Source organism: Crocuta crocuta, unplaced genomic scaffold (genome assembly GCF_008692635.1).
Source record: "Crocuta crocuta isolate KB4526 unplaced genomic scaffold, BGI_CrCroc_1.0 scaffold687, whole genome shotgun sequence".
NCBI classification, from domain to species: Eukaryota; Metazoa; Chordata; class Mammalia; order Carnivora; family Hyaenidae; genus Crocuta; species Crocuta crocuta.
This window is the reverse complement of record NW_027530182.1, coordinates 617,226-644,321: the sequence shown is the minus strand read 5'-3', so window position 1 is coordinate 644,321 and position 27,096 is coordinate 617,226. Positions and strand designations below refer to the sequence as shown.

At 34.8% G+C, this 27,096-nt stretch overlaps 1 protein-coding gene across 5 annotated transcripts in view; it reads left to right on the top strand.

Annotated features, from left to right (window-relative positions):
• Positions 1-27,096, top strand: part of ZDHHC21 (zDHHC palmitoyltransferase 21) — an 82,528-nt gene that overhangs the window by 19,072 nt on the left and 36,360 nt on the right. For all 5 annotated transcript variants that reach the window (XM_077765039.1, XM_077765037.1, XM_077765038.1 and 2 more), the window contains 3 exons: positions 4,825-4,936; positions 8,002-8,140; positions 26,447-26,563. In XM_077765039.1, the coding sequence (XP_077621165.1) occupies positions 4,825-4,936; positions 8,002-8,140; positions 26,447-26,563 (368 nt within the window). The remainder of the gene's footprint in view (positions 1-4,824; positions 4,937-8,001; positions 8,141-26,446; positions 26,564-27,096) is intronic.

Below are 27,096 nucleotides of genomic sequence, written 5' to 3'. Positions count from 1 at the left end.
ATTCTTATAAACTTTTGGGTGTGTAAATTAAATAGTCAAATAAAATCACTGTCAATTTCTGTTACTGAAATTAATCACATGCATGTTTGAAATATACAAATATTTTATATTACATTCAGGTTTTATGAAATTTTTTTATTCAGTCTCTTTTTTAAAAAACAGCTTTATTATGATTCATATGCCATTTGATTCACCCATTTAAAGTGTACAATTTAGTGGCTTTAATATGTGCATAGAATTATGCAACCTTTACTAAACCAGTTTTATGAATGTATGTATGTAAGTAAGTAAGCTCTGTGTCTAGTGTGGGGCTTGAACTCCTAACCCAGACATCAACAGTTGCATGCTCTTCTGACTGAGCCGACCAGGTGCCCCACCACAATCAATTTTAGAACATTTTCATCATCAGGCTCTTCCCTTACGTGTTTGACTTTAGTGTTTTTGTCATTATTAGAGCCGCTTTGAGTAGAGCTGCCCTGTTACAGTGCAAAATCCTCCCAAGTTTTAAAAAATGTTGCACATTTAAAGTTTGTGTGATAATGTCCCTTGAAATTTTACCCCGAGCTATAGGGATGCATATGCTATTAATGCTCAGGGGTATGAATTCACTTCTAGTTTTGCTTTGCTCCCAGTTCTTCTATCTCTTTTTGAAGGAGATCTGCAAGAGACTTCCTGTCATTTATTTTCTTCTTTGGCAAGTGATTCTGTCAGGGAACCTCTGTGAAGAGCCAAATGTTGTATTGATTTTGGTAGTTTCAAGTTATATTTTTCTCCCTAAAATATTACTTTGTGGTTTGAAATACAATAATTGAGAGGGCCTAATATACAAGTCTTTTAGAAGTCTTAAATAGAAGGTGATTCTTCTCTTCTAAGGATAATAAAAACAACCCCCCCCCCCCCCCCCCCCTTTGTATTTATTTATTCATTTGTAGCATTAAGAGAATCCCTGCTTAAACTGAGGGTTGCTGGAGGGGAGGTGGGTGGGGGGTGCTAAGTGGGTGATGGTCATTAAGGAAGACACTTGTCGGGATGAGCAGAGGGTGTTGTATGTAAGTGATGAGTCACTAAATTCTGCTCCTGAAACCAGTACTACACGGTTATGTTAACTAACTTGAACTTAAATAAATAACAAAAGATAATAATAATAAACACACACCCATATACACAAAAGAGGATCCATGCAAAACAATGTGATCATGTTGACTTAGGGTTACTTAGGTTTACTCATTTTCTTTGATTTGTTTTATGTTTTGATTTTTCTTTCCTTAAAAAAAGTCACTTTTTCATTTTTCTTTCCTTTAAAATTTCCTTTAAAAAAGTCAGTTTTCAATTTATCTATAACTACCATAAATTAGCAACTGGAGTCTCTCCTATAGGCTTTTTTTTTAATTTAAAATTTTTATTTTCATCACTTACAAATTGTATTTTGCTCTCTGATTTTTTTCCCAAAGGCTTTTATTTTATATTAAATGGCTAGTGCAAAAGTCTTCAGACCTTAGAATATATCAGTCACTAAGGTCATTTTTTTTAATGGCTGCATAACATTTTATTTTAATTTNTCAGCATAACACCCTCTAGTTCCATCCATGTTGCTACACATGGCCAGATTTCATTGTTTCTCATTGCCATGTAGTATTCCATTGTATAGATAAACCACATCTTCTTGATCCATTTGTCAGTTGATGGACACTTAGGCTTTTTCCATGTTTTGGCAATTGTTGAGAGTGCCGCTATGAACATTGGGGTACATGTGCCCCTATGCATCAGCACTCCTGTATCCCTTGGACTAAGGTCACATTTGAACATGAATAAACCTTGAAGAAAGGGAGAAGATCAAGAAATGGTTTATAGATATGTAGGATAGGTTAAGGTGGCTGGATTTTTTTTCTTTAAAAAAAATATTTTTTAGATATTTACAGTAGTGTGTTTTTTTCTTTGTGCTCTACACACATAGGTGTATATGTGTGTGAAAATGTGAGTTTTTCAAATATATTTATCATTTTAGATACTTGTATAGTTTCTTAAATTTAGCCAGTGGAATGTTCAACTCTTTCTTTAAACAAATTTATGATCCAGACCATAGATGGGCCAACTCGTCTTTACTGTAAAGGGTCAGATAGTACATATTTTCTGCTTTATAGACCTTACAATCTCTGTCACAGCCCCTCAGCTCTGCCACTGTAGCCCAAAAGTAGCCATAGATAGATAATCTGTAAATGAATGGGCTTAGCTGTGTATGAATAAAACTTTATGTGTGGACACTGGAATTCAAATGTCATGATTTTTACATTTCATAAATTCTTATTTTCAATCACTAAAAATTGTGATCACTGTAAAAACCATTTTTAGCTTATGATTTGCCTGTGGAATGTAGCTTGCCACCCTGTGGTCTAGACTGCAGAATTATAGGCTTTCCTCTGACCATAGTCAAATGCTGTCTTCTTTTCTGAGGGTATAAAATTTAAAAAAAATCTTTGTTTAAAGTTTTCCTTCTTGCTCTTACCATTAGTGTATTTCAATTTTTTTAATAGTTTATTTATTTTTGAGACAGAGATGAGTGGGGGAGGGGTAGAGAGAGACACAGATTCCGAAACAGGCTCCAGGCTTTGAGCTGTCAGCACAGAACCCGATGCGGGGCTCGAAACCGTGAACCGGGAAATCATGACCTAAGCCGAAGTCAGACGCTTAACTGACTGAGCCACCCAGGCGCCCCACCCCATCTTTTAGTATTATTTCATTTCAAGTATGAAAGATTTTACTCTAAAATATCAGATTCTGAAATGACCAGTAATGAATATGACATATTTATATTTTAAGGCACTGGTTTAAGACAAAGTTTTTACGCTCTTTTTTAATGAAAATTGGCCCATCAGTGAAGGTCTATTCCCTGACTATAATCTTTGCAATATGTAAATTCAGGGTTTTAACATTAGGGTGTTTGGGAGCATCAATGGCTAAGTGGGAAAAGAGAGATCTGCTTATGATACTGTATTATGCTACATGTGAAATGAGTTTTTTTCTTACAGTTAAATGATACTAGTTTATCTAAATTAATCTTTAGTGTTTCCCTCTCACATAAGTTTTCATTAAAATAAGAACTGTAAGAAGTGAAAAGATTTTTTTTCTTAATTTTTTTTAACGTTCATTTATTATTGAGAGAGAGAGAGAGACAGAGACAGAGCATGAGCACGGGAGGGGTAGAGAGAGGGAGACACAGAATTCAAAGTGGCTCTAGGCTCTGAGCTTTCAGCACAGAGCTCGATGTGGGACTCAAACTCACAAACGATGAGATCATGACCTGAACCAAAGTTGGACGCTTAACCGACTGAGCCACCCAGGCAGCCCAAAAGATCTTAATTTGATACTATTATTATTGATTTCTTCAGCAGAATTTTTCATAATACTTTACTACATAAAATTCTAATATATTGATTTTACTCTTGTTATTGAACTAAAATAATGGAATTAAAATAGGATCTCTTTTTAGAAAATTGAATACTATCTAGTATTATCTTCTTTTACTCATATTTGAAATCTTTAACTTTTTAAAATTTAAACTTTTATACTTTAGCAGATATTTAGTCATATGTGTGCTAGAGTCATACTTTGCATCTGAATATTGAGAGTTAGGTTAATTTTACTATGCCCATGCTTTTAACAAGGTTAGAGTGTAGTTTAAACATAGTGTTGGAAAAAATGAACATAGGTGACAGACAGTTTAAGAATTCTGTAAAAGGAAAGTTCCATTTTAGCAAATTTTAAATGGATACATTCTGTATAATAAAGTGATTGTCTTTGTAGATGACTTTCATATAGTTCTTATGTATCTGATTAGAAAAATATATACTGAAAACAAATGACTTTTCTCTTTATGACGACTGTAAACCTAATGTTTTTTAGCACGAAACTTAAATGTGTCCTCTTTAATTACAAGGTAAAATAAATTGCTACTTGACTGTAGGGAAGAGTTTTGTAAAGAACTCCCTTATTTCCACTAAATAATAATTTTCTTGTAATCTTCTTTATTTCTGAAACCATTCTAATACCTCCAAGCCTCTCCTGTAAACAATCCCAAATGAATTTATTGATATTAAAAATATAAAATGGTTGGGAGGTGAGAATGCTATCTCTGTTTTTCTAATGAGTTTATAGGATTGATTTTGATTTCTTAGTCTATGAAACCAGGATTCAGCACTATTTATTTTTTAATTAATAAAATTTCTAGAACGAAATTTGTTTACATAAAATTCTTTTTAAATATAATAATTTGCTGGGGCGCCTGAGTGGCTCAGTAGGCTAAGCGTCCGACTTCAGCTCAGTTCATGATCTCACAGTTCTTGGGTTTGAGCCCCGCATCAGGCTGTGTGCTGACAGCTAGCTCAGAGCCTGGAGCCTGCTTGGGATTCTGTGACTCCCTCTCTCTCTGCCCCTCCCCCACTTGCTCTCTGTCTGTCTGTCTGTCTCAAAAATAAACATTAAAAAAATAAATATAATAAATTTGGTTATACTTTTGAGTTTTGAGATTTTACTTATAGCAATATGTCCAAAACCCAAATGCATTATTTTCTGTCGTTTAGTTTGACTATTAAGAGTGTCTTACTCTTATAGTGTTTAAAATTAGAAATGTACAGAATAAGACTTTCATAGAGTAGAATAGCAGTATTTCTGGCAAACTCTCACAGTGAAGATGTAGAAGAAGAAAAATTTCTTGGACATATACATATATGTATATATGGAGGACTTCCTAAAAATCTAAACTGTTGTTGCTAAATTTCAACATTACTCTTTTGCCTTTATTAAATGGATTTTAATTTCCTTCTCTAGAACGGGAGTTCTGGGAATTATGTAACAAATGTAATTTGATGCGACCAAAGCGTTCTCATCACTGTAGCCGCTGTGGCCACTGTGTTAGGAGAATGGATCATCACTGTCCGTGGTAAGCTATGTATGATTTACTTTTAGGGGAGGAAAAAACAGTGAAAAATAAATCTTAGGACTTAGTAGATTTAAATAAAAATTATATTAAAATTATGCAGTTTTCAAAAATCCTTTAAGAAGGATACCTTTATTTTATCAGATTCTATCAACTTCCAAAGTCCTTTTTGCACAGAGATCCTATCTTTTCTAACATAGAGATATTTGAGTAGAAAACTGAGAATCAGATGCACCTAAGCATCAATAGAATTGAGATGGTTGTGTTAAATGAGGCAATGTTTATAAAGCAGGTAGTGTAGTATCTGACACATAAAAAGTGCTTAAATAGTAGCTGTTAGAGTTTCTAACTGTAATAAATGATATACATTCCATTGTTTGTATTTCCCTTCCACTTGTTTAATAAAAGAATAACGTATTTCAGATACCCTGACACCTTATGTCACCCCCTTTAAGCCTTTTTCAATAGTATATATTGGACATAGGTATTAAGATTACATACGTGCTGGATATGTAGAAGTGGTAGTTCGCTGCTTCAGCTGAACTGCTGACATTTTTGGTCAATAGGGGGCTCTCTTGTAATATTTTAAAAAATGGTTCTGTTGAGTACTAGCATTTTGAAAACAAATGCTGTGAGAATTCTGCATTGTATCTCATTTCAAAGCTGTCACGAAAATCTGTGAGCAAGATATTGTATTTAATTCTGTTTTCCTAGCATGGGATCTCTGTATAAATATTTAAACTAGTATAGTGTAGCACTTTGTAAATATATCTAAATACATATATATTTGTGTTTGTACACACATACATGCGCATATACAAAGTTAACTGCATGATGGGCTTTTTAAATTTATAACTGCATTTATCTACAGTTGACTTAAGGGCGGAGTTTAGCTTTGTCTGCTAATGCTGATCAGTTTAGAGTTTCCCATATTTTTGATAACTTATTTTGATAGCATAATTTAAGATTTGTTACCAAGCTTTTAGTGAAAATTTGATTTTTAGTATAAATTGATTATTTAAGTAGAAAGTAATTTCCCAAGATTAGGAAAAAATAAAAGCATTTTTTAAAAAAGCTTAGATATTAGATAAAAGCTCTTGGTTACTATCTAAAAAAGGTTATGATTGTCTGATATCATTAACAGAATAGTGTAGTGAATTAATATATAGTTGATATTTAAAAAATATGCTTTGAATTTAAACAGACTAATTCTCTGAGATTTTCTAAACCTCAGTGATCTGTTTACAACTATAATAGTAATAGACTAAAAAGAAAAGGCTAGGTAAAACATGTATTATTGGGTAAGTGGTAATCACACTGAAAAAATTATATACCCTTTTTTTAGAGTACTGTTTCTGATTAATTAATATATAATACACGTTCAAATTACAGTTGGATATTGATCCTTCCTATGAAAAGAATGCGTTATTTTAAGCTTTAAAATAATCAACCAGGAGATGTATTGCTCCTGTAGAGATTAGCAATATTCCTTATTTATTTTTAAGGGATAAAGACTAACTTGGTGACAAAAAAGTGTGCTGTTAACCTAAATTCTGAAATTGGGGTGAGCTCTCTGTTTGTTGGCTCCTTCTATGGTTTTCGTCAGCTTCTCAGAGTACTGGTGGGAAGAAGAGTGGAAGTAGAGTTGGAGGTAGGAAAGGAGCGTAGACCAGCAGCTTTAAATATACTGAGGGACTTTCCTGATTGAATTCCTTAGTAGAGCATTGTGGAGATAGAGGGTAAGGGAAGTGGACAGTGTAAATTGCAAGCAAAGAGAATTTTTGATATTTTCAGAAACTGCATCATCTTAGCTGCCTGAGAGCTTTAGATTTGGAGGTCAATTCTCAGGTCACCTTGAGATTTTCTCTATTTCTGGCACTGATTTCTCTTTCTGAATAGTTTGTTACTGAAAAAACTCGTACATATAGACTGAGCACCTTCGTGTTTCTTAAAGCTCTCCAGTTAAGAAGGATGCCATCATCATAGCATTTATGTCTTACGTTGGGGCAGGACGAGGAGAGTGGGGCCAGCAGACGTCAGGGAAGCAGCGGCTCTGGAAGAGTGTGTTGAGTGCCCACACGAGCACACTTCTCACTTGCGAGAGAAAGCCCTGCTTGCGCCTAGCAAAACCCAGGCATTTTCACATTTACAAAATATGAGAACTTAAGTTTAGAAAATGCCTCTGCAGGTTTTCCATTTAGTTCTATATCTGATTTCAAAAAATAGTCTCAGTGATACACCTTAAAAACAGCAATTTGTTAGGAATTGAGCCTATTGTATCTTTTGTTCCCCAAACAATGGCAGTATAATGCTATAGTGAAATGAAAACATTTGTAAAGGTAAATGATAGTTTGGGACTAGGGTTTTCTGCTGGAATTATAAAATATTTGAAAAATTGGGGCACAATAAATAAATTTTGGAACAATACACTCTTGAGCCTTGAAAATTTTAGGATCATAATTTTAATCATTTTTCCTGGTTATGGTTCACTATTGTCATAGTGGAAGTGCAGCTCTAAGAATTTATAAATACTTTTGGCTATGCGTTTATTTTCAGCAACTAAGCATGGATTTTAAAAGTAAGAAAAATTGTGACTGCTTTGCAATAATGTCAGAGCGGCAGGCTTAAGTTGTTTTACTTCAAATCGGTCAAATTGTTCTCCACAGCTGGAATGGAAGAGCGCTGTAGAGAAGGTTCTTGTTTTCTTGGCTACTATCTCTTCCTCTGGCAAGTGTCTTAACTCCTTTGTTCCTGTTCCCATATCGATGAAACAAGGAGACTGCCATCTGCTCTTCCTGCCACACTGGGTGGTTGTGAATTGAAGGCAGATCATCTTCCAGGACTTCCTTTTCGTCAAGTAGAAAGTGCTTTCCAAACGGGAGGAGGCATGCTTATAGTGTAGCTTTTCATATGCATGGTTTGCTTTTAGGTTTAAGGGACGTTAGCATACCTCCATGAAGTTAAGTATACTATGACGTTGTTTGTGTTTATTTTTAGGTTTACCAGCCCCGAGATTAACATTTTATTAAAGTTTAAAGTACTGTTTCCGTTTTCATTTTTCTCTTCAGGATTAACAATTGTGTTGGTGAAGATAATCATTGGCTTTTTCTGCAGTTGTGTTTCTACACAGAACTTCTTACTTCGTACGCACTGATGTTTTCTTTCTGCCACTATTATTACTTTCTTCCACTGAAAAAGCGTAACTTGGTAAGAAATGTTCATATCCACTGATGTTGGAACAGCTGTAGCATACAGTTACTAATGTGTGGTTCCTTTAAGAGCAGAGGATTGGAAACAAAAAACAAAAATATACTCCAGACTTGGTGAATTTGAAAATGTATTGGGGTTGAGAAAGTAGACCCTAATCTGACATTCCCTTTTAACCAAATCCATTTATGATAATTTATTAGTGTTGAGTGGCTTTCTTTAAAAAGCAACTTAATGAGGTCTTTCGATATATATGTTTTGGTTTAAAAATATCTACAGTAATGAGAGAGAAAGTGAAGAATGTTAACTTCTCATGTCTTTGCAGGAATAAAAATGGACTTTAATTTTTTAAAGTTTCTCAAGGGAATGTTAAGTTTTTGAGAAAAAAGGACGTTTTCCCCCTTGATGTCTAACAATTATGATAAGAATTTGCAAGGTCCTATAAAAGGTTGTTGTCACATATACCATTGGAAAGAGCACTTTTCCCATTGTATACAGGAGTAACAATAGATCTGAGTAAGACTTGCCCCAAATAGTGCTGTTGGGGTGATTAGCAGCAACAAGTCTTAAGTACTTGACAAAGTATCCACACCCTGCTGTGGGCATGTTGTTTCAAATCTCACTTTAATGCAGGCAACAACCACGTGAGGTGGGTGCAGTTTTCCCATTTTTGTAGATGAGCAAACAGACTAATACAGATTAATTAAGTAGTGACTGAAGGCACCAAGCTAGTAAGCGAGTATTCAGCTGGTTTTAGTTGTAGAGCTGGGATTTCAATCTGCTCTTGTGTTTTTGAATCTTATCCTCTGTGTTTTATGTGTACAGTTGGTACTTAAGCCTGATCTTGTGCCTACTTTGGACTTGGATTGTGTTTTTGAAATAATACTGTGTGTGTGTGTGTGTGTGAGAGAGAGAGAGAGAGAGAGAGAGAGAGAAAACAGACCGAGAGAGAGAGAGAGAGAGAGAGAGAGAGAGAGAGAGAGAAAGAGAGAAAGAGACCAAGAGAGGCAGACAGAATAGAACAAAAGCATGCACAAGGGTGTGGATGCATATGCATATGTGAAGAAGGAAGGGAGGGTAGAAGAAAGGAGAGACTAGAGTCCTTGCTGGAGAAGCGGAATTTTTCTTACCTATTTATATCATTTCATACTACTTAAATCTTTTATATTAATAATAATTTTAGTGATGGTACATATAATTAAGTTTTGGAATAAGGGAGGGGGGAGGCCTTTCTAAAGAATAAGGTCTTTAAGTTCTGTGTATTGAGATAGTTTTTGTATACATGATCATTTTATATACATAAAGGGATATTTGCTATTGTTGCTTAGCTGTGTATATTAGCGGTGGTGATTGTGTGTATTTCCTATAGATTGAGCAATTAAAATTAGATACTAATTGAAAAAAGTTCAAAAGGGAGAACTAACTTTATGGGTGTTTGACATTTTCACACTGAGAATTTAGTACATGCTAGTACTGTAGTTTTAGAAATGTTTCATCTTATTTATAGATTGATTTCTGATATAATTGGCATTGTAGTTAGAATATGTAAAAGGTTGGACATATTCCTCCAAGAGTGACTTGTTACAAATATTGAGCCTTATAAGAAAAGCGTTAAAATAAAATTTCCCAGTGAGGGGTGCCTGCGTGGCTCAGTCGGTCAAGTGTCTGACTTCAGCTCAGGTCATGATCTCGTGGTTCTTGAGTTCGAGCTCTGTGTCACACTCTGTGCTGACAGCTCAGAACCTGGAGCCTGCTTTGGATTCTGTGTCTCCTTCTCTGTCTGCCCTCTTTTGTTGACACCTTCTCTTTCTCTCAAAAATAAATAAACATTAAAAACATTTTTTAAATTTCCCAGTGAGATTAAGGTAATACTTTTTTAAAGAGAGAGAGACTTAAAATTTAGTGGTCTTAATGAAAACCTACTAGGGGTTTTGCATTGTAGGAAAGTGAAGGGATTGGCAAACTATGAACCTTGAGTTAAATTTGACCCTCCATCTGTTTTTATTAATAAAGTTTTACTGAAACAGAGCTATTCCTATTGTTTCCATATTGTCTACAATTGCTTTTGGGCTACAACAGCAGAGTTGAGTAGTTGTGACAAAGACATATGGCCCGAAGCCTAAAATACTAACTCTTCGGTGCTTTATATTGAGTTTGCCAACCCCTGTTAGTAGAATGATCTTGACTTTGTAAGCAGACACACCTAAGACCAAAGCCTGACTTTTCTTATTATATGTATAACCTTTGACACCATGTTTAGCCTTTCTGAATTGCAGTTTTCTCTTCTGGAAAATGTGAGTAATAATGAGATTAAATGAGATAACACATGTGAAAGTATCTGATATATAATAGACATTCAGTTTATGTTTATTTTATAAAAGCTCTCAAAAGGAGGGAACACTTTTTCTTTGGCCTATTAATTTTTATGAAAATTTTACAGATCGTGTAACAGTATTACTGGGAGACTGATGACAGACTAAAGAAATTTTGTTAAGAATATAAGGATTCTTGGATTAAGACATTTGAAATTATAAAACGACTTTCCTCTCCAACTTTGGAAAATTTCTGCCAATTAGAGGAAGAATCACTTTTTTTTAAATGGGAAAGCTGATTATAGATAATATTTAAATCCTTAGATATATATACATATAAATGTTATATGATTTTATTAAATATATATATATGCAGACTGAACAGTGACAGATGACCAACAGAATAGTAAATGTTTGTTAGGAGATTAAAAATGTAGGAAGAAAATACAAAAAAGTGAGGAGAAACTGAGTTTTGTGTAAATAAAAGATAGAAATATGATTTTATTCTTTGATGTGGCCTTCCAGTTTTCCCAGCACCATTTACTGAAGAGATAGTCCTTTGCCCGTTGACTATTCTTAATTGCTTTGTCAAAAATTAATTGACCATATATGCACGGGTTTCTTTCTCTGCTCTTATATTGTTCTTTTGATTTATGTGTCTATTTTTACACCAGCATCATGCTGTTTTGATTACTAAATCTTTTTGATATAGTTTAAAATCAGAAAGTGATGCCTCCAGCCTTATTCTTCTTTCTCAGGATTGGCTATTCAGAGTTTTTTGTCATTCCATACAAATTTTAGGATTGTTCTGTTTCTGTGAAAAAATGCCATTGGAATTTTGGTCAGGATTTGCATTGAAATCTGTAGATTGCTTGGGTAGTAGACATTTTACAAATATTTAATTCTTCCAATCCATGAGCATGGAATAGCTTTCCATTTACTAGTGGTTTCTTCAGTTTTTCTCATCAGTGTCTTGGTTTTTACCATACAGATCTTTTACTTCATTAGTTAAATTTATTCCAAGGTATTTTTTGATGCAATTGTAAATGGGATTATTTTCTTAAATCTTTTTCTGATAGTTATCTTATAGAAACACAACTGATATTTGTATATTGATTTTGTATCCTGTGACTTTACTGAATTCATGTAGTAGTTCTGACAGTTTTTGGTAGACTGTTTAGGTTTTCTGTATATATATCATGTCCGGTACAAAGAAAGTTTTACCTCTATTCTAATTTAGATGCCTTTTTTTTTTCCTTAATTACTCTAACTTGCAGTATTAAGTTGAATAAAGTGGTGAAGATGGGCATCCTTGTCTTCTTTTTGATCTTAGAGCAAAAGCTTTCAGCTTTTCATTATTGAGTATGATGTTCCTCTGGGCTAGTCATATATGGCCTTTATTATGTTGATATATGTCCCTAATTTTAAGGCTTTTTATCATGAATGGATGTTGAGTTTTGTAGAATGCTTTTTCTGCATTATTGAGATGATCACGATTTTTCTTTCCATTCTATTACTGTGCTGTCTCATGCTGTTTTGCAGATGTTGAACCATTCTTGTATTCCTGGAATAAATTCCACTTGATCATGGTGTATGATCTTTTTAATGTATTGATGAATTCAGTTTGCTTATATTTTGTGGAGGATTTTTGCGTCTGTGTTCATCATGGATTGTGTTGTGTGATTTTCTTTTCTTCTAATGTTGTTGCCTTATTTTGGTATCAGGTTAATGCAAGTCTTGTAGAATGATTTTGAAAGTCTTCCCTCTTCAATATTTGTAGTAGTTTAAGAAGGATTGGTATTAATTCTTTGAGTGTTTAGTAGAATTCACCAATGAAGCTGTCTGGTCCTGGTCTTTTCTTTGTTGAGTGATTTTTGATTACTGATTCAATTTCCTTACTAGTAATTGATCTGTTCAGATTTTCTGTTTCCTCCTGATTCAGTTCCAGTAGGTTGTATGTTTCTAGGGATTTGTCTGTTTTCTTCTAGGTTGTCCCATTTGTTTCTATATCATTTTTAGAGTAGTCTCTTATGATCCTTGTGTCTGTCTGGTGTCAGTCATAATGTCTCCTCTTTCATGTCTGATTGGATTTCAGCCCTCTTTTTTAATTTTTTTAAGTGTGTCTAGCTAAAGATTAGTCCATTTTCTTTATCTTTTCTAAGCATCCACTTTTAGTTTCCTCAATTTTTTCTATTATCTTTTTAGTTCCTATTTCATTTATTTCTCCTCTTAGCTTCGTTATTTCTTTCCTTCTACTAACTTTTAGCTTAGTTTCTTTTTCTATTCTAGTTCCTTGAGGTATTAAGTTAGGTGGTTTGAGATCTTTCTTTTTTCCTAATGTAAGAATTTGTTGCTATGAACTTCTTTCAGAACTGCTTTTGCTGCATCTCCTAAGTTGTAGTGTTTCAAGTTCCATTTTCATTTTCCTCAAGATGTGTTTTTGATTTCTGTTTTGATTTCTTCTCTGACTCATTGTTCAGTAGTATGTTGTTTAATCTCCACATATTTGTGAATTTTCCAGTTTTCTTCTTGTAATTGATTTCTAGTTTCATACCATTGTGGTTTTGGTGAAGATGTTTGATATGAGCTCAGTCATTTTAACTTTATTAAGACTTGTTTCGTGGCCTAACATATGATCTGCTCTCGGGAATGTTCTGTGTATGTTTGAGGAGAGTATATATTCTGCTGCTGTTGGATGGGATAGTCTATAAATGTCTGGTCTAATGTGTAGTTTCAGTCCAATGTTTTCTTAATTTCCTGTCTGGATGATCTATCCATTGTTGAAATTGGAGTATTAAAGGCCCTGCCATTATTGTATTGCTGTCTATTTCTCCTTTCAGTTCTGTTAATATTTGCTCAGTGTATTTAAATGTTCCTATGTTGTGTGCATAAATATTTACAAATATTTTCTTGTTGAATTAATCCTTTATCATTATATTGACCTCCTTGTCTCTTATTAGAGTCTTTGGCTTAAAATCTGTTTTGTCAGATATAAAGTATAACTACTTTTGCTTACTTTTGGTTTCCATTTACATTGAATATCTTTTTCCATCTCTTTACTTGCAGTCTGTGTGTCCTTAATGCCAAAATGAATTGCTTCTAGGCATTCTATTATTGAGGTTCTTTTGAAAAAATTTTTTAAAATGTGTATTCTTGAGGGAGAGAGAGACAGAGTGTGAGTGGGGGAGTGTCAGAGAGACAGGGAGATACTGAATTTGAAGCAGGCTCCAGGCTCTGAGCTGTTAGCACAGAGCCCAACGTGGGACTCGAATTCACAATTGGTGAGATCATGACCTGAGCTGAAGTCAGACGCTTAACTGACTGAGCCACCCAGGCATCCCAAGGTTTTTTTGTTTCTTTTTTTGTTTTTTAATGTTTTTTAATTTATTTCTGAGAGAGAGAGAGAGAGACATTGATCCCCTTTACATATCACTTCTTTGGTGAAATTCATTTGTCACTTATACTTGTGCACATTTTAATTAAAAGTTATTTCCCCTAAGTTTTTGCCTGTCTCTTTTTGAATTCTCTAAAGCAAACCAACAAAACTATATCCAGCTCTTCACTTTGTGTATAAAGCTGGCCAAATAGTGTCAGAAACCTGGTTAGTTCACATTGTGCCCCTTTCAATTATTTGAGATGTGGAATAAAAGTCCCCAAATGTCCCTTATTTGGAGATTGTCTTAATGATTACTGTGCATCTTTCTTGTGGAAATATTAGCACAGTTAAGGAATGCCATAGACTTTGATCCTGTATTCTGTCAACTCAAGGAAGTGAAAGCTTTAGTCTGTTTTCTTCTTTATACCCCTTTGGGTTGGTAGATGGCAGCATAGTATCTTTTCTAGCCAAATTCTAAAGCTGAGTGCTTGTTCCTTGGGTGGGAAAAGAAAATGTTAACAACTCTTCCTTCCTTTTTTTTTTGTTTCATTTGTTTGTTTTTGAGGTGAGAGTGTTTATTAAACAAAAGAAGAAACGGATTGCCATTTAAATTGTATTGTAATGACACTCCACCTGTATTCAGTAGAAGATCGGTACATTTTGGTTAAGCTCAAGGAAGAGAGAGTTGAGAGAGAAAGCATGCTGTTTATAACCTCTGGGAAGTGAATGGCTTGGAACCCTGATTTTCTTCCATTTTTCTTCTAGTAACTTCCTCTTGTCAGAAAAGTTCTTTCTGTGCTGGATTGTTTTAACTGCTTTGCAATTGCCCCATTGTTTTCTTAGAGTAACCATGCTTTTTGGGTTTTTTCTTAATCTCTATTTTTAAAATATCCACCTATCATGGACTTTCAAGATGTATACTTTTACTATGTGAAGTTTGATGAAGTATTTCAATATATCCTTTAATGAGGGAAGGAGGTAGTAAGAACTTAAAGGAGATAAGGAATTTATTCATCAGGAATCAATGCCCGTAATAAGAATATATTTTTAAGCTATAAATATTGATAAATATTTTAAGTTTTATACTAAAAAAGACCTATAAACCTAAAATGAATTAGTATTACTATTTTCTTTGTAAATTGGTAGCTAAAATAATCTCAAAATACTCCGTATGGATAAAATATACATTTATCTGGAAAAACTGCAGAAACTTAATAGGTATCTTTCTAAATAAATTGGAATAAATTAAGCATTTTGGTTATAATCACAGAATCCATCATTTGCATCTATCATGCCAATATAATGTTAAATTTTACTTTTAAAACACCTTTTGAAACTAATGTCTTACTTTAGTGATTGGGATGAAATTATTTTAAGGATTTCAAAACCTGTTGATGGAGGGAGAATAAGTTGGCATTTTAAGTGAATAAAATAAATGGATAATAAAGAAAATGAAAATTTCTGTGACCAGTGTCCATATTTGACTTTTTCACAAAGTTATTTTTAATATAACCATGTGCCTTGTCATATGATATATTATTAAATTACAAGTGTATTTTATTTTATTGTATGTAGCTTACCAAAACCAATATTAGAAAATTATAGCTTTATAGTTAAATATGAAGTATCACTATACTTAGTATCCTTTAAAAATTTATTATTCATTGATTCATGAATATATCATTAGTCATATTTTTCATGAATTTTATGTGCTGTTATTCTGGAGCTGTAAGCATTTGATTAGTGGAAAATGTTAACTCCTTTAAAAAATACCTGAGAAGACAAGTAGTGTGGTTCACATTGTACTGATAAGGTGACTGAGATTCGGAGGTCTAAAACTTGTCCAGTCTGAGAGTTAACCGCTTGGCAGGTGTGATTTCAGCCCATTTCTGTTTGCCTCTAAGGCAGTATTCTTTCCAGGTGCTATTGTACTTTTTGCATTTTTCCCTAAGAGCAGGTTTTTGTCCTAACATATTATTGTAGCATTGTTAATTTTAAAAAGTACAGATTAAAAAGTGCTGAGGTGTCACAAAATCTATTCTTTGGAGAAAGCCCATTGAAATCTCCTGATTGGTGAGTTCATATTTTGCTGTTTGCATTTTTCATCGAGGCATCCCTTTTTTAGTAGTTTATTTAACACGAGTACTGTCAAGATAGACCTTATAATGGCATTTTAGTGGTTTAAATATTTTAAAAAATTTGTACCTACTGACAGTCCCTTATTGTAGGCAATACGGTCTGCCTACGTAAGAAAATCAGGGGTTGTTTTCTTCTTGAAATAAATAATTTGTAGCTATTAGTATAGAGATTTTGCAACTAATCATTTGTGTCATAACCACGTTCTAAGGTGACATCTTTTACATCCGTTTTAGATGAAGTAGATTCACATAATTTCTACTGATTCTTCTATGCCTATATTTTTGTGAAGGCCCGAAGCTAATCAATGAATTGCATTTAAGGCTATGGGGAGAGTGACCGAAGGGGGAAGGAAGGGAGAGGATTTCAAAAAGTGCATTCTGTTGATATTCAGAGAAGGAAAATAATGTTTAGCAGTCCAGCTAACTCTTCAGTGAGGAAGATACATTATTATTATTATTCCAAGTAACTCATATCTAATAGCTTTGCTAAGGATTTTATGTCAGGTATAACAATGCCACAGAATTAATTGTCTAGCTTTTGGCTAACAAAGAATAGAAATCCAGAAGATTGGATTGCAGGTAGCTTTGAAAATTGGTGAATCTCTATAATTTATCTTTCTATATAATCAATCTTAAAATGTCCTGAATACTTTGTTTATTTATTGCTATTTTAAAAATATGAGACTTTGCTCAATAACCTTTGGTTTTTTTGATGTCTATAAAGTCTTTATCATGGTCACTTTAGAGTGGATAAAATTGCTGAAATATGTATTTAACTTTTTGGATTTGGGGGAAAATAGTTGACAATAGCCAAGAATAGTTTGCAATTAAGGATAAAGTGAAATGAAAATTATTTTTAATGCTAATATGATGGTAATTGGCATTTTTGTTCATGGATCCTGAAATGGTAGTGGAGATGTCATCCCTTGGTAATTTTGTTTTTTGGTGTTTTTGGTTTTTTTTTTTTTTTTTGGCTTTTATTTTTCTCTTTTTCTAGTTTCTTAAGGTATAAAATTAAGTTATAGATTTGCGATCTCTCTTCTTCAANATATTTGTAGAGGAAAAGAAAAACAGTTCAAGAATATCCTGTCATTCTAACAATTGTCAGTTCTGTACGTCACTTTATCCCTCTGCTTTTATTGATACATAGAACACAGAAACCTTTATAATAAACCTTGAACTTGCCCTGCAATACCAGGTGTGCTGAATATATACCCTCAGTAAATTTGTTTATATAACTATTTGTGAAGATTGTAGCATTAGAAAAAGATTTAGCATTTTTTAATTTCTCTCTAGGAATGGTTCAGTCACTTTGAGTTTAAGTGGTCACAGCCTGGCAGCAGTTTCATTGTCTTGCTCATCTTTGACCGAACATAAGTTAAATGGTAGATGTAGCAAGAAAATAGGGTCTCTTGTTTTGTTTTTTATGGAGTTGCTCCAATTTTTCTGGAATTTTTACAGTTAAAATATGGGCAGGCAAATAAAATGTTTTTTCTAAATTATTTTACCCTCAGCCATGAACCTGACAGTCAGGTACCAGTGCACTTTGCTCCCTAACAAAACTGCAGTTATATCTATATCAAAACTTAATGTGTGATCCTGAACACTCAGTGTGAACTAATGCATTAGTTAGGTGTGAATAATGATTTTTTCCCTTTAGATATTAATTTCCATTAGGATTTAACAAAACTGAAAAGGTGCATATTACTTAGGGGCTGGAGGTGAGAGAGGGATGTAGAGAATAGTCCTGTAATTTCTTTGCCTGCATTTTGGAATATAATGATAAAACTTAAGCTAAGGCTTATTCCAAAAGTGTTGATAATCATTTGGATATAACAGGATTTTATTTTATACAAGAATAGCTGGCACATGAACGTGACTTCAGCATGTGAAATTGGTTATGAAGCCATTTTGAAAATTCAAATCTGCATGCTTCAGATATCTCAGTTGTGATATAAGCTATTTTCATTTTTGAAAAACGGGGAAAACCAAATCCCTTCGAGCAGGATAGTGGGTGAAGGAGGGAGATTTTTCCCCCAGAGGACATTCATTGGTCATGTCAGGAGACATTTTTGGTTGGCACAGATTGTTCCAGGCATCTAGTGGGTGGAGGCCAGGGATCCTGCTAAAAATCCTATAATGCATAGGACAGTCCCCCATAACAGAGTGATTTGGCCCAGATTATCACCTGTGCTGAGGTTGAGGAACTTTTTAGTAGGAGGAAGATCATAAATACATCAAATATTGTCAATTTTCAGACTGGTCTCATGAAAACACAGAAAACTACTTAATAGCTTATAAATAAAACTTGCTTTCTACTGATTGATAATAGAAACTTATTATTTTATAATAATATAAAGTTGCATTTGTAAAGCATAGTTGTTTATTTTCAAAAATTATGAAGAACACTCATTTAGTCATTTAACAGATATTTGTCAAGTGTCTACTGTGTGCACTGGTCTCTGATCAGGGCTCTGAGGATGCAGCAGTGACTAAAACAAAGTTCTTGCAATAGGAGCTTATATTCTAATTGGTGGAGATAGACAATGAACAAATACATGATATGCAAGATAAGTATTGTGATGTATAATAAAGTGGGGTAACGGGTGGAGATTAATGATTGATAATATAGTCGGAGAAGTCCTTTCTCAATAGTGACACTGGAGTGGAGACCTGAAACGCAAGCAAGTCACTGATACTGGGAAGAAGAACATTCCAGGGAGAGGAAAGAACCAGTGCCAAGTCCCTCTGGGGTGGGAGCACGTTTGCTATTTTTCAGGAGCAGTAAGAAGGCCAGTGTATCTTGAGTGGGGCAAGTTGGGGAGAGGGTAGGAGGAGCTGAACTGAGAGCAGTAAGGGGTGGAGTTGGGTGTTGGAGATATTTTATTTTCAGAAGTCAGGACTTTCGAAACTATTGAAGAGTACTGAGCCTAGTTGTACAGTCACTTACATTTTAGAAAGAAAACTGATTGCTAGGAAGAATAAATTGGGGGAGGACAAGGACGGTAGCAGGAAGACTAGCTATGAGACTATTAAAATATAGTTCAAAGATGGGATGATTATAAGGGTGGTGGAAGTGTTGAGAAGTGGGCCATTATAGTTTGGTAGTTGGGTCAACACATTGAGGTCCCACTGAGGTTGAGAATTTGTTAGTATTGATGTCTACAGGGAATTAGGCATGAAAGATGAGAGGTAGTATTCAGAGTGTGCTGTGCTTGAATTTGCATTTATGTCATGGGCACAGTTATGGGAAAAGATAGGATACAGAGTTAATTGTAGAATTTGGATTGAGATTAGATTAGGATAGAAGATAAGATTATTGAAAGAAAAGTGTTCAAGGAATTCACAGACCAAGTATTAGAAGATGTATGCTAGATCATAAGTGGCCAAATCTGACTCTTGGTTTATTTTCATTTAGCTTGCATCAAGAGGTGATGCCCCCACTGCTTTCTAGTTTTGTAACATTTTGAAAGTTTAAATGATATCATTACAAAAGATTACCCGATAGGAATATAGAAGTATTTTTTTCACGTAAGTGTCCCTGTCTTCTTCCTCTGTTGGTTTTTGTGACGTGTGTGTCTGTGTACTTGTTGCCTGTGTGTTTCTTTTTCTGGGTTTTTCTCTGCTATTGCATGTGTGTAACAGTATCTGTAAGTGGTACTCTGCCTCTTCACATGTTGGGGGAGGAAATTCTGCTCTTTTATCAGCTTTCTTCCTCATTTTCATTTATTCATTCAAAAACCCTCATTGAGAACCTGCTGTGAGCTAGAGCTGGGTCTAGGTTCCAGGGACTCCTCGTTGAAAAAAAAAAGGCAAAAGTCCCTATCCTCAAGAAATGTACATACTACTGAGAGAGGCAGGCAGTAAGTACATAAAGAAATAGATCTATATCAGATGCAGCTAAGTACTATGGAAAAACAAAATAGAGGAAGGAGATAGGGAATGCTGGGATTTTCTGTAGTTTGGTCAAGGAAAAACAATCAAATAGGCCAGAGTAAAAATAAGCGTATGGGTCTCTATTGAATAAGGTGATATTTAAGCAGAGACCTGAAGAAAGTGAGGGAGTAAAGCTGGATATCTGGGGAGTTTGCCCAGAAGAACAAGTGTTAACAGCCCTGATGTGGGCGTTTGCTTGATATGTTTGAGAAATAGCAAGGAGATGAATCTGGTTGGAACAGAGTGGCCCCGGAAGAAAGTGGTAGATGAGATCAGACAGCCAGTCTGACCCCTCCTCTCTCATTGTCCCCTTCTGTCTCTTCTGTCCTTTTCTATAACTTATTTGACATTTTTTGTGTGTGTCTTCTTTTACAGGCCATAATGTAATCAAAGTTTATTTTACATTTTGTTTTGTGTCTTTTAAAAAGTTTTGTTTCTGTTTCTGAAATTAAGAATTTTTATATTATAATATATATTTTTATCTTATGTATTTCATGATCGCAACTTTCATTTGTTCCATATTCTGTATTCTAAAATAACACATATAGAGGACTACACAAAAATAAAAACATATAGCTCAGTGAGTTATCACAAAGCCTCTTTGAGCATGCTTGTGAGATTTGTTCTTCTTGTTACATTAGATACAGTTCATTTTCATTGCAATGAATATTGCTATAAATATTCATGGTGCAGTTGGCCCTTGAACAATGCAGAGGTTAGGGGAGCCCACCCCCTGTGCAGTAAAAAATTCATATATAACTTTGACTCCCCCAAAACTTGGCTACTAATAGTCTACTGTTGGCAGGCAGCCTTACCAATAATATAAATAGTCAATTAACCCATATTTTGTATATGTATTATATACTGTATTCTTACAGTGAGGTAAGCTGGAGAAAATAAGATGTTTTTAATAAAAACCTAAGGAGAAGAAAATATATAGTAAAAAAATCTGGGTACAAGTAGACTGGTACAGTTTAAACTAGTGTTGTTCAAGGGTCAGCTGTGTTTCATATAAGACGTCTTATTTCTCCATTCTATTGATGGGGACATTTACATCATTTCCAGTTTGAGGTAGTTACAAATAATGGTGTGGGAAAGCATCCTTGTTCATGTCTCTTGCGTGTGTGTGTGTGTGTGTGTGTGTTTCACTTGGACTTATGGCTAGGAGTGGTAGTGTTCAAAGGATATATCCATGGTTCTTTAGTTACCATTAAACAGTTTTCCAAAGTGGTGCTATGAATTTAACCCCCCACTAGTAGAGAATGTAAGTTCAGGGTACTTCACAGCCTCCCTAATACTTGTTCAGGTCTTCCTAAAGTTAGCTATTTTGGTGGAGATGAGCAGTACTTTATTGTGCTCTAATTTGCATTTCTCCAATGACTCATGATATTGAGCCCCTTTTCACATGTTTACTGACCACATGAATATCGTGTTTTGCGCAGTGTGCCTGTTTAAGTATTTTGTCTGTTTGGTGGTGGGGGGGACCCTTGACAGGATTAAAGTGACCTGTGTGTACCATTTTCCTTCTGGGGGAGTAATTTTTGTTTTGTTTCTAATAATTATAGGGCATTTTTAAATTTGAGTTCTTTTTTGAGTGTATGTGTTGTCAATTATCTTCTGCTCTACAGCTTGCCCTTTCTCTGTTGATGGCCTTTTTTGATGAACAGAAGTTTTTAATTTTCATGCACTCCAACATCAGTCTTTTCCTTTTTGGAGTGTTTTTTGCGTTCAATTTAAAAAGTCTTTTCCTATCCCCAGATCATCAATAGAATTCTCCTACGTTGTCTTCCAAGTATCATATTTTTTATATTTCCACCTGGAATTGATTTTTGTATTTCTCATGAGGTATGAGTCAGGGTTTCATTTTTTTTCAGAGATGGATAGCCAATTGATTTAGCACTATTTATTAAAGAGATCATTCTCTCCACTCTGCTCTGCAGTGCCATCTTTGTCATAAACCAGGCCATATGTGTGTGTATCTGTTTCTGGTTCTTTTCTAGTCCTTTGGTCTATTTGTCCGGGTGATTGTACCACTGTTATAACTGTAGTTTTATAACAAATCTTGTTACCACTGACGACTCCTCTTTTTTCATTATTTTTTGCTCCCTCAAGAGCCTTTTAAGACATTTCCTCCACTGCCCTCTATGAAATCAAATAAGATTTTTGTCAGGTAGGATTGATTTGTGTATGGCCACAAAACTATTGAAATAAGTGATTTTCTTCCCCACTGAAGGGACCAATTTTCTCTCTCCTTGGGGGCAATATTACCTATATTAAGAATGCATGCCATAAACCAAACCCTCCTGCCTTTTTCTTTATATGTAGGAGTGGTTTGGTATTTGTTGTGTTTTGTTTGTTCCTATGAAATTTAGAAACTGCTTACTTAGTAATTTGTACAAATCAAAACAAAATAGTAGACTGTGCTCTGCGGGTGAGGAATTTTTATTGGGATTGTATTAATTTTCTACATTAGTTTGGATAGTTGACATCTTTAACAGTAGCGAGTTTCCTGATCATAAGCATAGTATAGCTCTAAGAAGAAAATTGCTTTGAGAAAAATTGGAAACATAGGGAGTTCTGTAACCATGAATGAGTAGTTAAAACATTTGCAAAGACTATTCACAGATTTACCAGTGAGTTCTAGCTCTATAAAATGTAAAGGGAAACAATAAGTCCAGTCTTATACAAACTCTTTTATAAAGAACAGAAAAAGAGGGAACTCTCCCCAACTTATTTCATGTGTATAGCATATGTGAATGCATAAGATAGCAAAGATAAGAAAGAAAATAATAGATAGTCTGATGATGATCATAGGTGAACAACTTCTACACAAGATATTAGCAAACTGAATCTGATTCTGTAAAACAAGACTGATCAAGTTGGGTTTATCTTAGATGAAAGGCAGTTGTACATTAGAAAATCAGTCAGTATTTTTGTTACATTAACAGATTAGGGAAAAAAAAAACCCTGTATGCAGATAATCCTTTAGACAATGAAATTAATGCAAAGCCATTAATAATAGAATCAAGAAACAGGAAGTTTCTCACATTAAGTATGACCAAAAAAAGTACATGAACTTTGGGGGGAAATTGTGAAGCTTAATGGAGACAATATATGTGTGTCTGTGTGTGATTGTGTATTGTAACTTGAAAAACTAATTTAAAAATTTTCTGGAAATACAGATTTGAATAGCCGAAACATTCTTGAAAAAAAAACAAGAAGGGATGACTTGGCCTGTTAGGTATGGAGTTAGATAGCCATGGTAATGAAAATGTGAGTCACTGGTACAGGGGTGAACAAACTGAGAGAATAGAATAGAGAGTCTACAGCAGACTCATGCACATATGGACACTTGACCTCTGATCACAGAGGAAGGGAGAGCTTTTTAAATAAACCGTCCTGGAACAATTGGATATCCATAGAGCAAATGTCAGTTCAGACCCTGTATTTCATTGTACACAAAAGAATAAACATCAAGTCCATGTGATTAGTGGCCTAAATGTGAAAGGCAAAAGTGTAAAGCTTTAAGGCTTTGGATGATAATATAGGAGAATGCCATTATTACCTTGGGGTTGGGAAAGGCTTCATCAACAGGGAATAAAAAGCACTAAAGGGACAGATCGATAAATTGGACTAAATTGAAGCACTTGGAGTTATCAAAATATGCCATAAAGAAAGTGTAAAGGTGGACTCCGTGTAGAAGAAGATGTGTGCAGTGTACAACTAAAACATGGTAGTATCCAAGTGGTATGAAGCATGAATCCACAAGCTTTACCTTCAGGGTAGGGAGGAGGGCGCAAATGTGACAGGGAAGGAATGCATAGATGAAAGCTCTGGATGGTTTCAAATGTCCTCATTCCTGAGAGGGTCCCATTACGTTTCTCTAAACTGAACTTACACCTTGGGCATTTTCTGGATGTAGCATATTTCTTAACAAAAAATGGGAAAAATGAAAAGATAAACAAATACAGTTACTATATCAGTTTGCTAGGGCTGCTGTAACAAAATACCACAGAACATCATTTTCTCACAGTCCTGGAGGCTAGAAGTTGAAGAGCAAGAAGTCAGCAGGTTTGGGGTCTCTGAAGCCTCTCCTTGACTTGCAGATGGGCCACCTTGTTGCTGTGTCCTCACATGGTCTTTCCTCTGTGCTTGAGTATCCCTAGTATGTGTCTGTGTTTCTGAATTTCCTCTAATGAGGGCACCATTCAGATTGGATCAGTGCCCAGCGTAAGGGACTGTTTTAACTTAGTCACCTCTTTAAGGCCCTCTCTCCAAATACTGTCATGTTCTGAGACTCTCTAGGGATTAGGACGTCAGTATAGGAATTTTGGGGGAGACATATTCAGCTATAACACTGACTGTGTAGTAAAGGTCTTGAATAGCAAGTGTGCTCTTGTGGTTTGGATGAAGTTTCTCAAGCCAGTTTTTAAATCTCAGAAGTGCTTCATCAAAAAAAAAATCTAAGATGTGTTCTGAAGAACAGTGCTAAGTGACTAAGATTTGGATTTAGTACTGAAGATGTTAATTATGTGTGTGTAAACTTGGAATGCCATTGTATTTTGAACATGTTGAGTGCTAAAAAGAAATTTCTCAAAGTATTTACCGTTTCACACAAATACTCTTAAATATAAATGTGCAACCAAGTGAATAATAAATGTAACATTAGAATTAGATATTTCAGTTTCATCATCCCCAACATTTGTTATTTGTAGTTGGCAAACTATACAGAATTATGCAATGCAGACTAAAGGGCTTATGGGAAAATGAAGGCATGACACCCAGAAACTTTGTCAGTGACACTCAAAAGGTCAGAGCCTAATAAAAACAGCAGCACAGTTTCACACACGTTAAATAGTTAAATACATAAGTACTGCACTGAACATGACACTTTCCCTTAGAAGGGACCTGCCATGTTGCTGTGGAGATGGGCATCAGAAGGGTTTGCAGTACTGACAGAAGGGGAATCATCTGGAATCAGAGGGAAAGTGTGTAACACCAGATGTGGATGAATGTGGCCCATGACACAAACAGTTGAGGTAGATGGTAGGTGTTGGGGTGTGTGCATGTGTGATGTGTGTCCCCACATGCCTTGATTGAGCTGAGTGCAGTTTTCCTGTCCATCCAGGGTTTCCTTCCAGATAAAATCACATGTAAGCAAAACCAGAATTCTTGCTGTGCTCACACTGTTGCTTTGTGTGTCAACCATGTTGGAACAAATCCGTGTTTTCCAACAGCATTATAGCAGAACTCACGGCATAGCTCCACCTTTATATGTTTTGTAAAGACTCCACATGAGGCTCTTTTCACTATGCTTTTGAGATGACTGCCTAATATATGACTGCTACACGGCACCTAAAGTCTCTTGGTGAATTTTAAGTTTCTCCAGGCTAATGAATTAAGTGGTTTGGGTGTGGAATCAGGGTTTTGCTTGAGTCTGGTGGGTGGTCACTGCATTGCACAGAAAAACGTCAGTTCTTTGTTTCAAACAAGCTCCTTCTCTTCGGTGACCTCCCTCTTTTTGATGTTGCTGCCAGGATACCTTTAAGCATTCACCTGAATCAGTTTTTAAGAAGCACGTGGGTGGTTATGTTTTGGGGGTCCTTCCCTTCTTTTGTTGCTTCTGTCCACTGTGGCAGTATTATCCCAGAGCTTTGCCCCAGCGACAGATTTCCAGAAGTCTTTGTTTCTTCCCTCCCTTTCACTCCTCCGGTCTGTCTGCTTGGTAACAGAGTACATGAAATGCTTCTCGTTTTCCTGTCTTTCTTCCGCTTTCTTGGGTTCACTTTCAAGACACTTATTTTGTGCTCTGAGCCAGGAAATCTACTCTTCCTCACAGCATTCCCATTTCTCCTTCCTGTCTAGGCATTGCTTGGTGTTTGTGTAGTCTTCTGCATGTGCCCCTGTTACAGCATATATATTACATTGTTTTGGAGTTTTGCAAAGTTGGGTTCTCTAAGTAAGCTGTAACTTCTTCCGGGCATGGGCATATCTTTCTTATTTTTACTTTTCTGTTACCAAGTGCAGTGCTCAGCAGTGGGGGTTGGGTGAATGGATGAATGAATGAATGAAGTGGGCTTAAGAGCTGGTCCACATGATCTTATTTATATTTCCCCTCATTTTGACTAAGTGACATCACCTGTAGGTGTCTTGATCACTTGAACTTTAAAATTATGAAACAGGCTGGTGCATTCAAGCTTTTTAGCAGTATAATAATAAAATTTTCTTTTGTGTAACCACAGATTATACACTATGGTTTCATGGTTTTTGCTGCTAATAGTAAATGAGCGTGGCTAATTTGCCACTTTAGGATTCAGTCTTTTTGACACAAGAGTAGTAAAAATCCTATTTTTCAATTTGCTACTATGAGTTAAAAACAATTATTTCTGAAATTTTCAAATATTTATGTATTAAATGAAATAAACTCAAAAAGGGGAGAATATTTTTTAAGATAATAATTTATTGTTAATTCTTGACTGCTACATTGAAACAATAAGTAACTTTTCAATTTGTTTTTAAGACCTTGTTTTTTCTTCTTCTTTAGGACCTCTTTGTTGTTCGACATGAATTGGCCATAATGAGACTAGCTGCCTTTATGGGCATTACTATGTTAGTTGGAATAACTGGACTTTTTTATACTCAACTAATTGGCATCATCACAGTAAGTATATATTTTTTAAATGTAAAGTCATGTATTTATGAACACATTCCCTAATTATGAACTTAATTCAAGAAGTTACAAAAAGTTTAGCAATTAAAGGAGAGAATTCCTCATAGTCATTTATGTTTTCATTTCCACATGCCTGTGTAATTTAAAAGTAGTTAAAATCAGTCTGTGTAGAGGATAGGTACAATTTTGTATCCTGCTTTTAAAAATTAATGTATTTCTGTGTGGCTATGGACTTCGTGTTTGTTTTTAGTAGTTTTTAGTAGTTGGATATACTCCAGTGAAAATACCATATTTTAATGAACAGTTTTCCTGTTGATCAGCATCTAGTGTGTAATCATTTTTCTCTATATTACAAATAACATTACTTTGAACATCTCTTTTCCACTTTAAACTATTTAAGTTAAGTTCCAAAAAATGGAGTTGCTGGTAGAAACATTTTATTAGTAATTTTTATTTTTTTGCATGAATTTATTAACCATGTGAGATTTACCACAGCAGAAAAGTTCAAGAAGTGAGAAAAATTA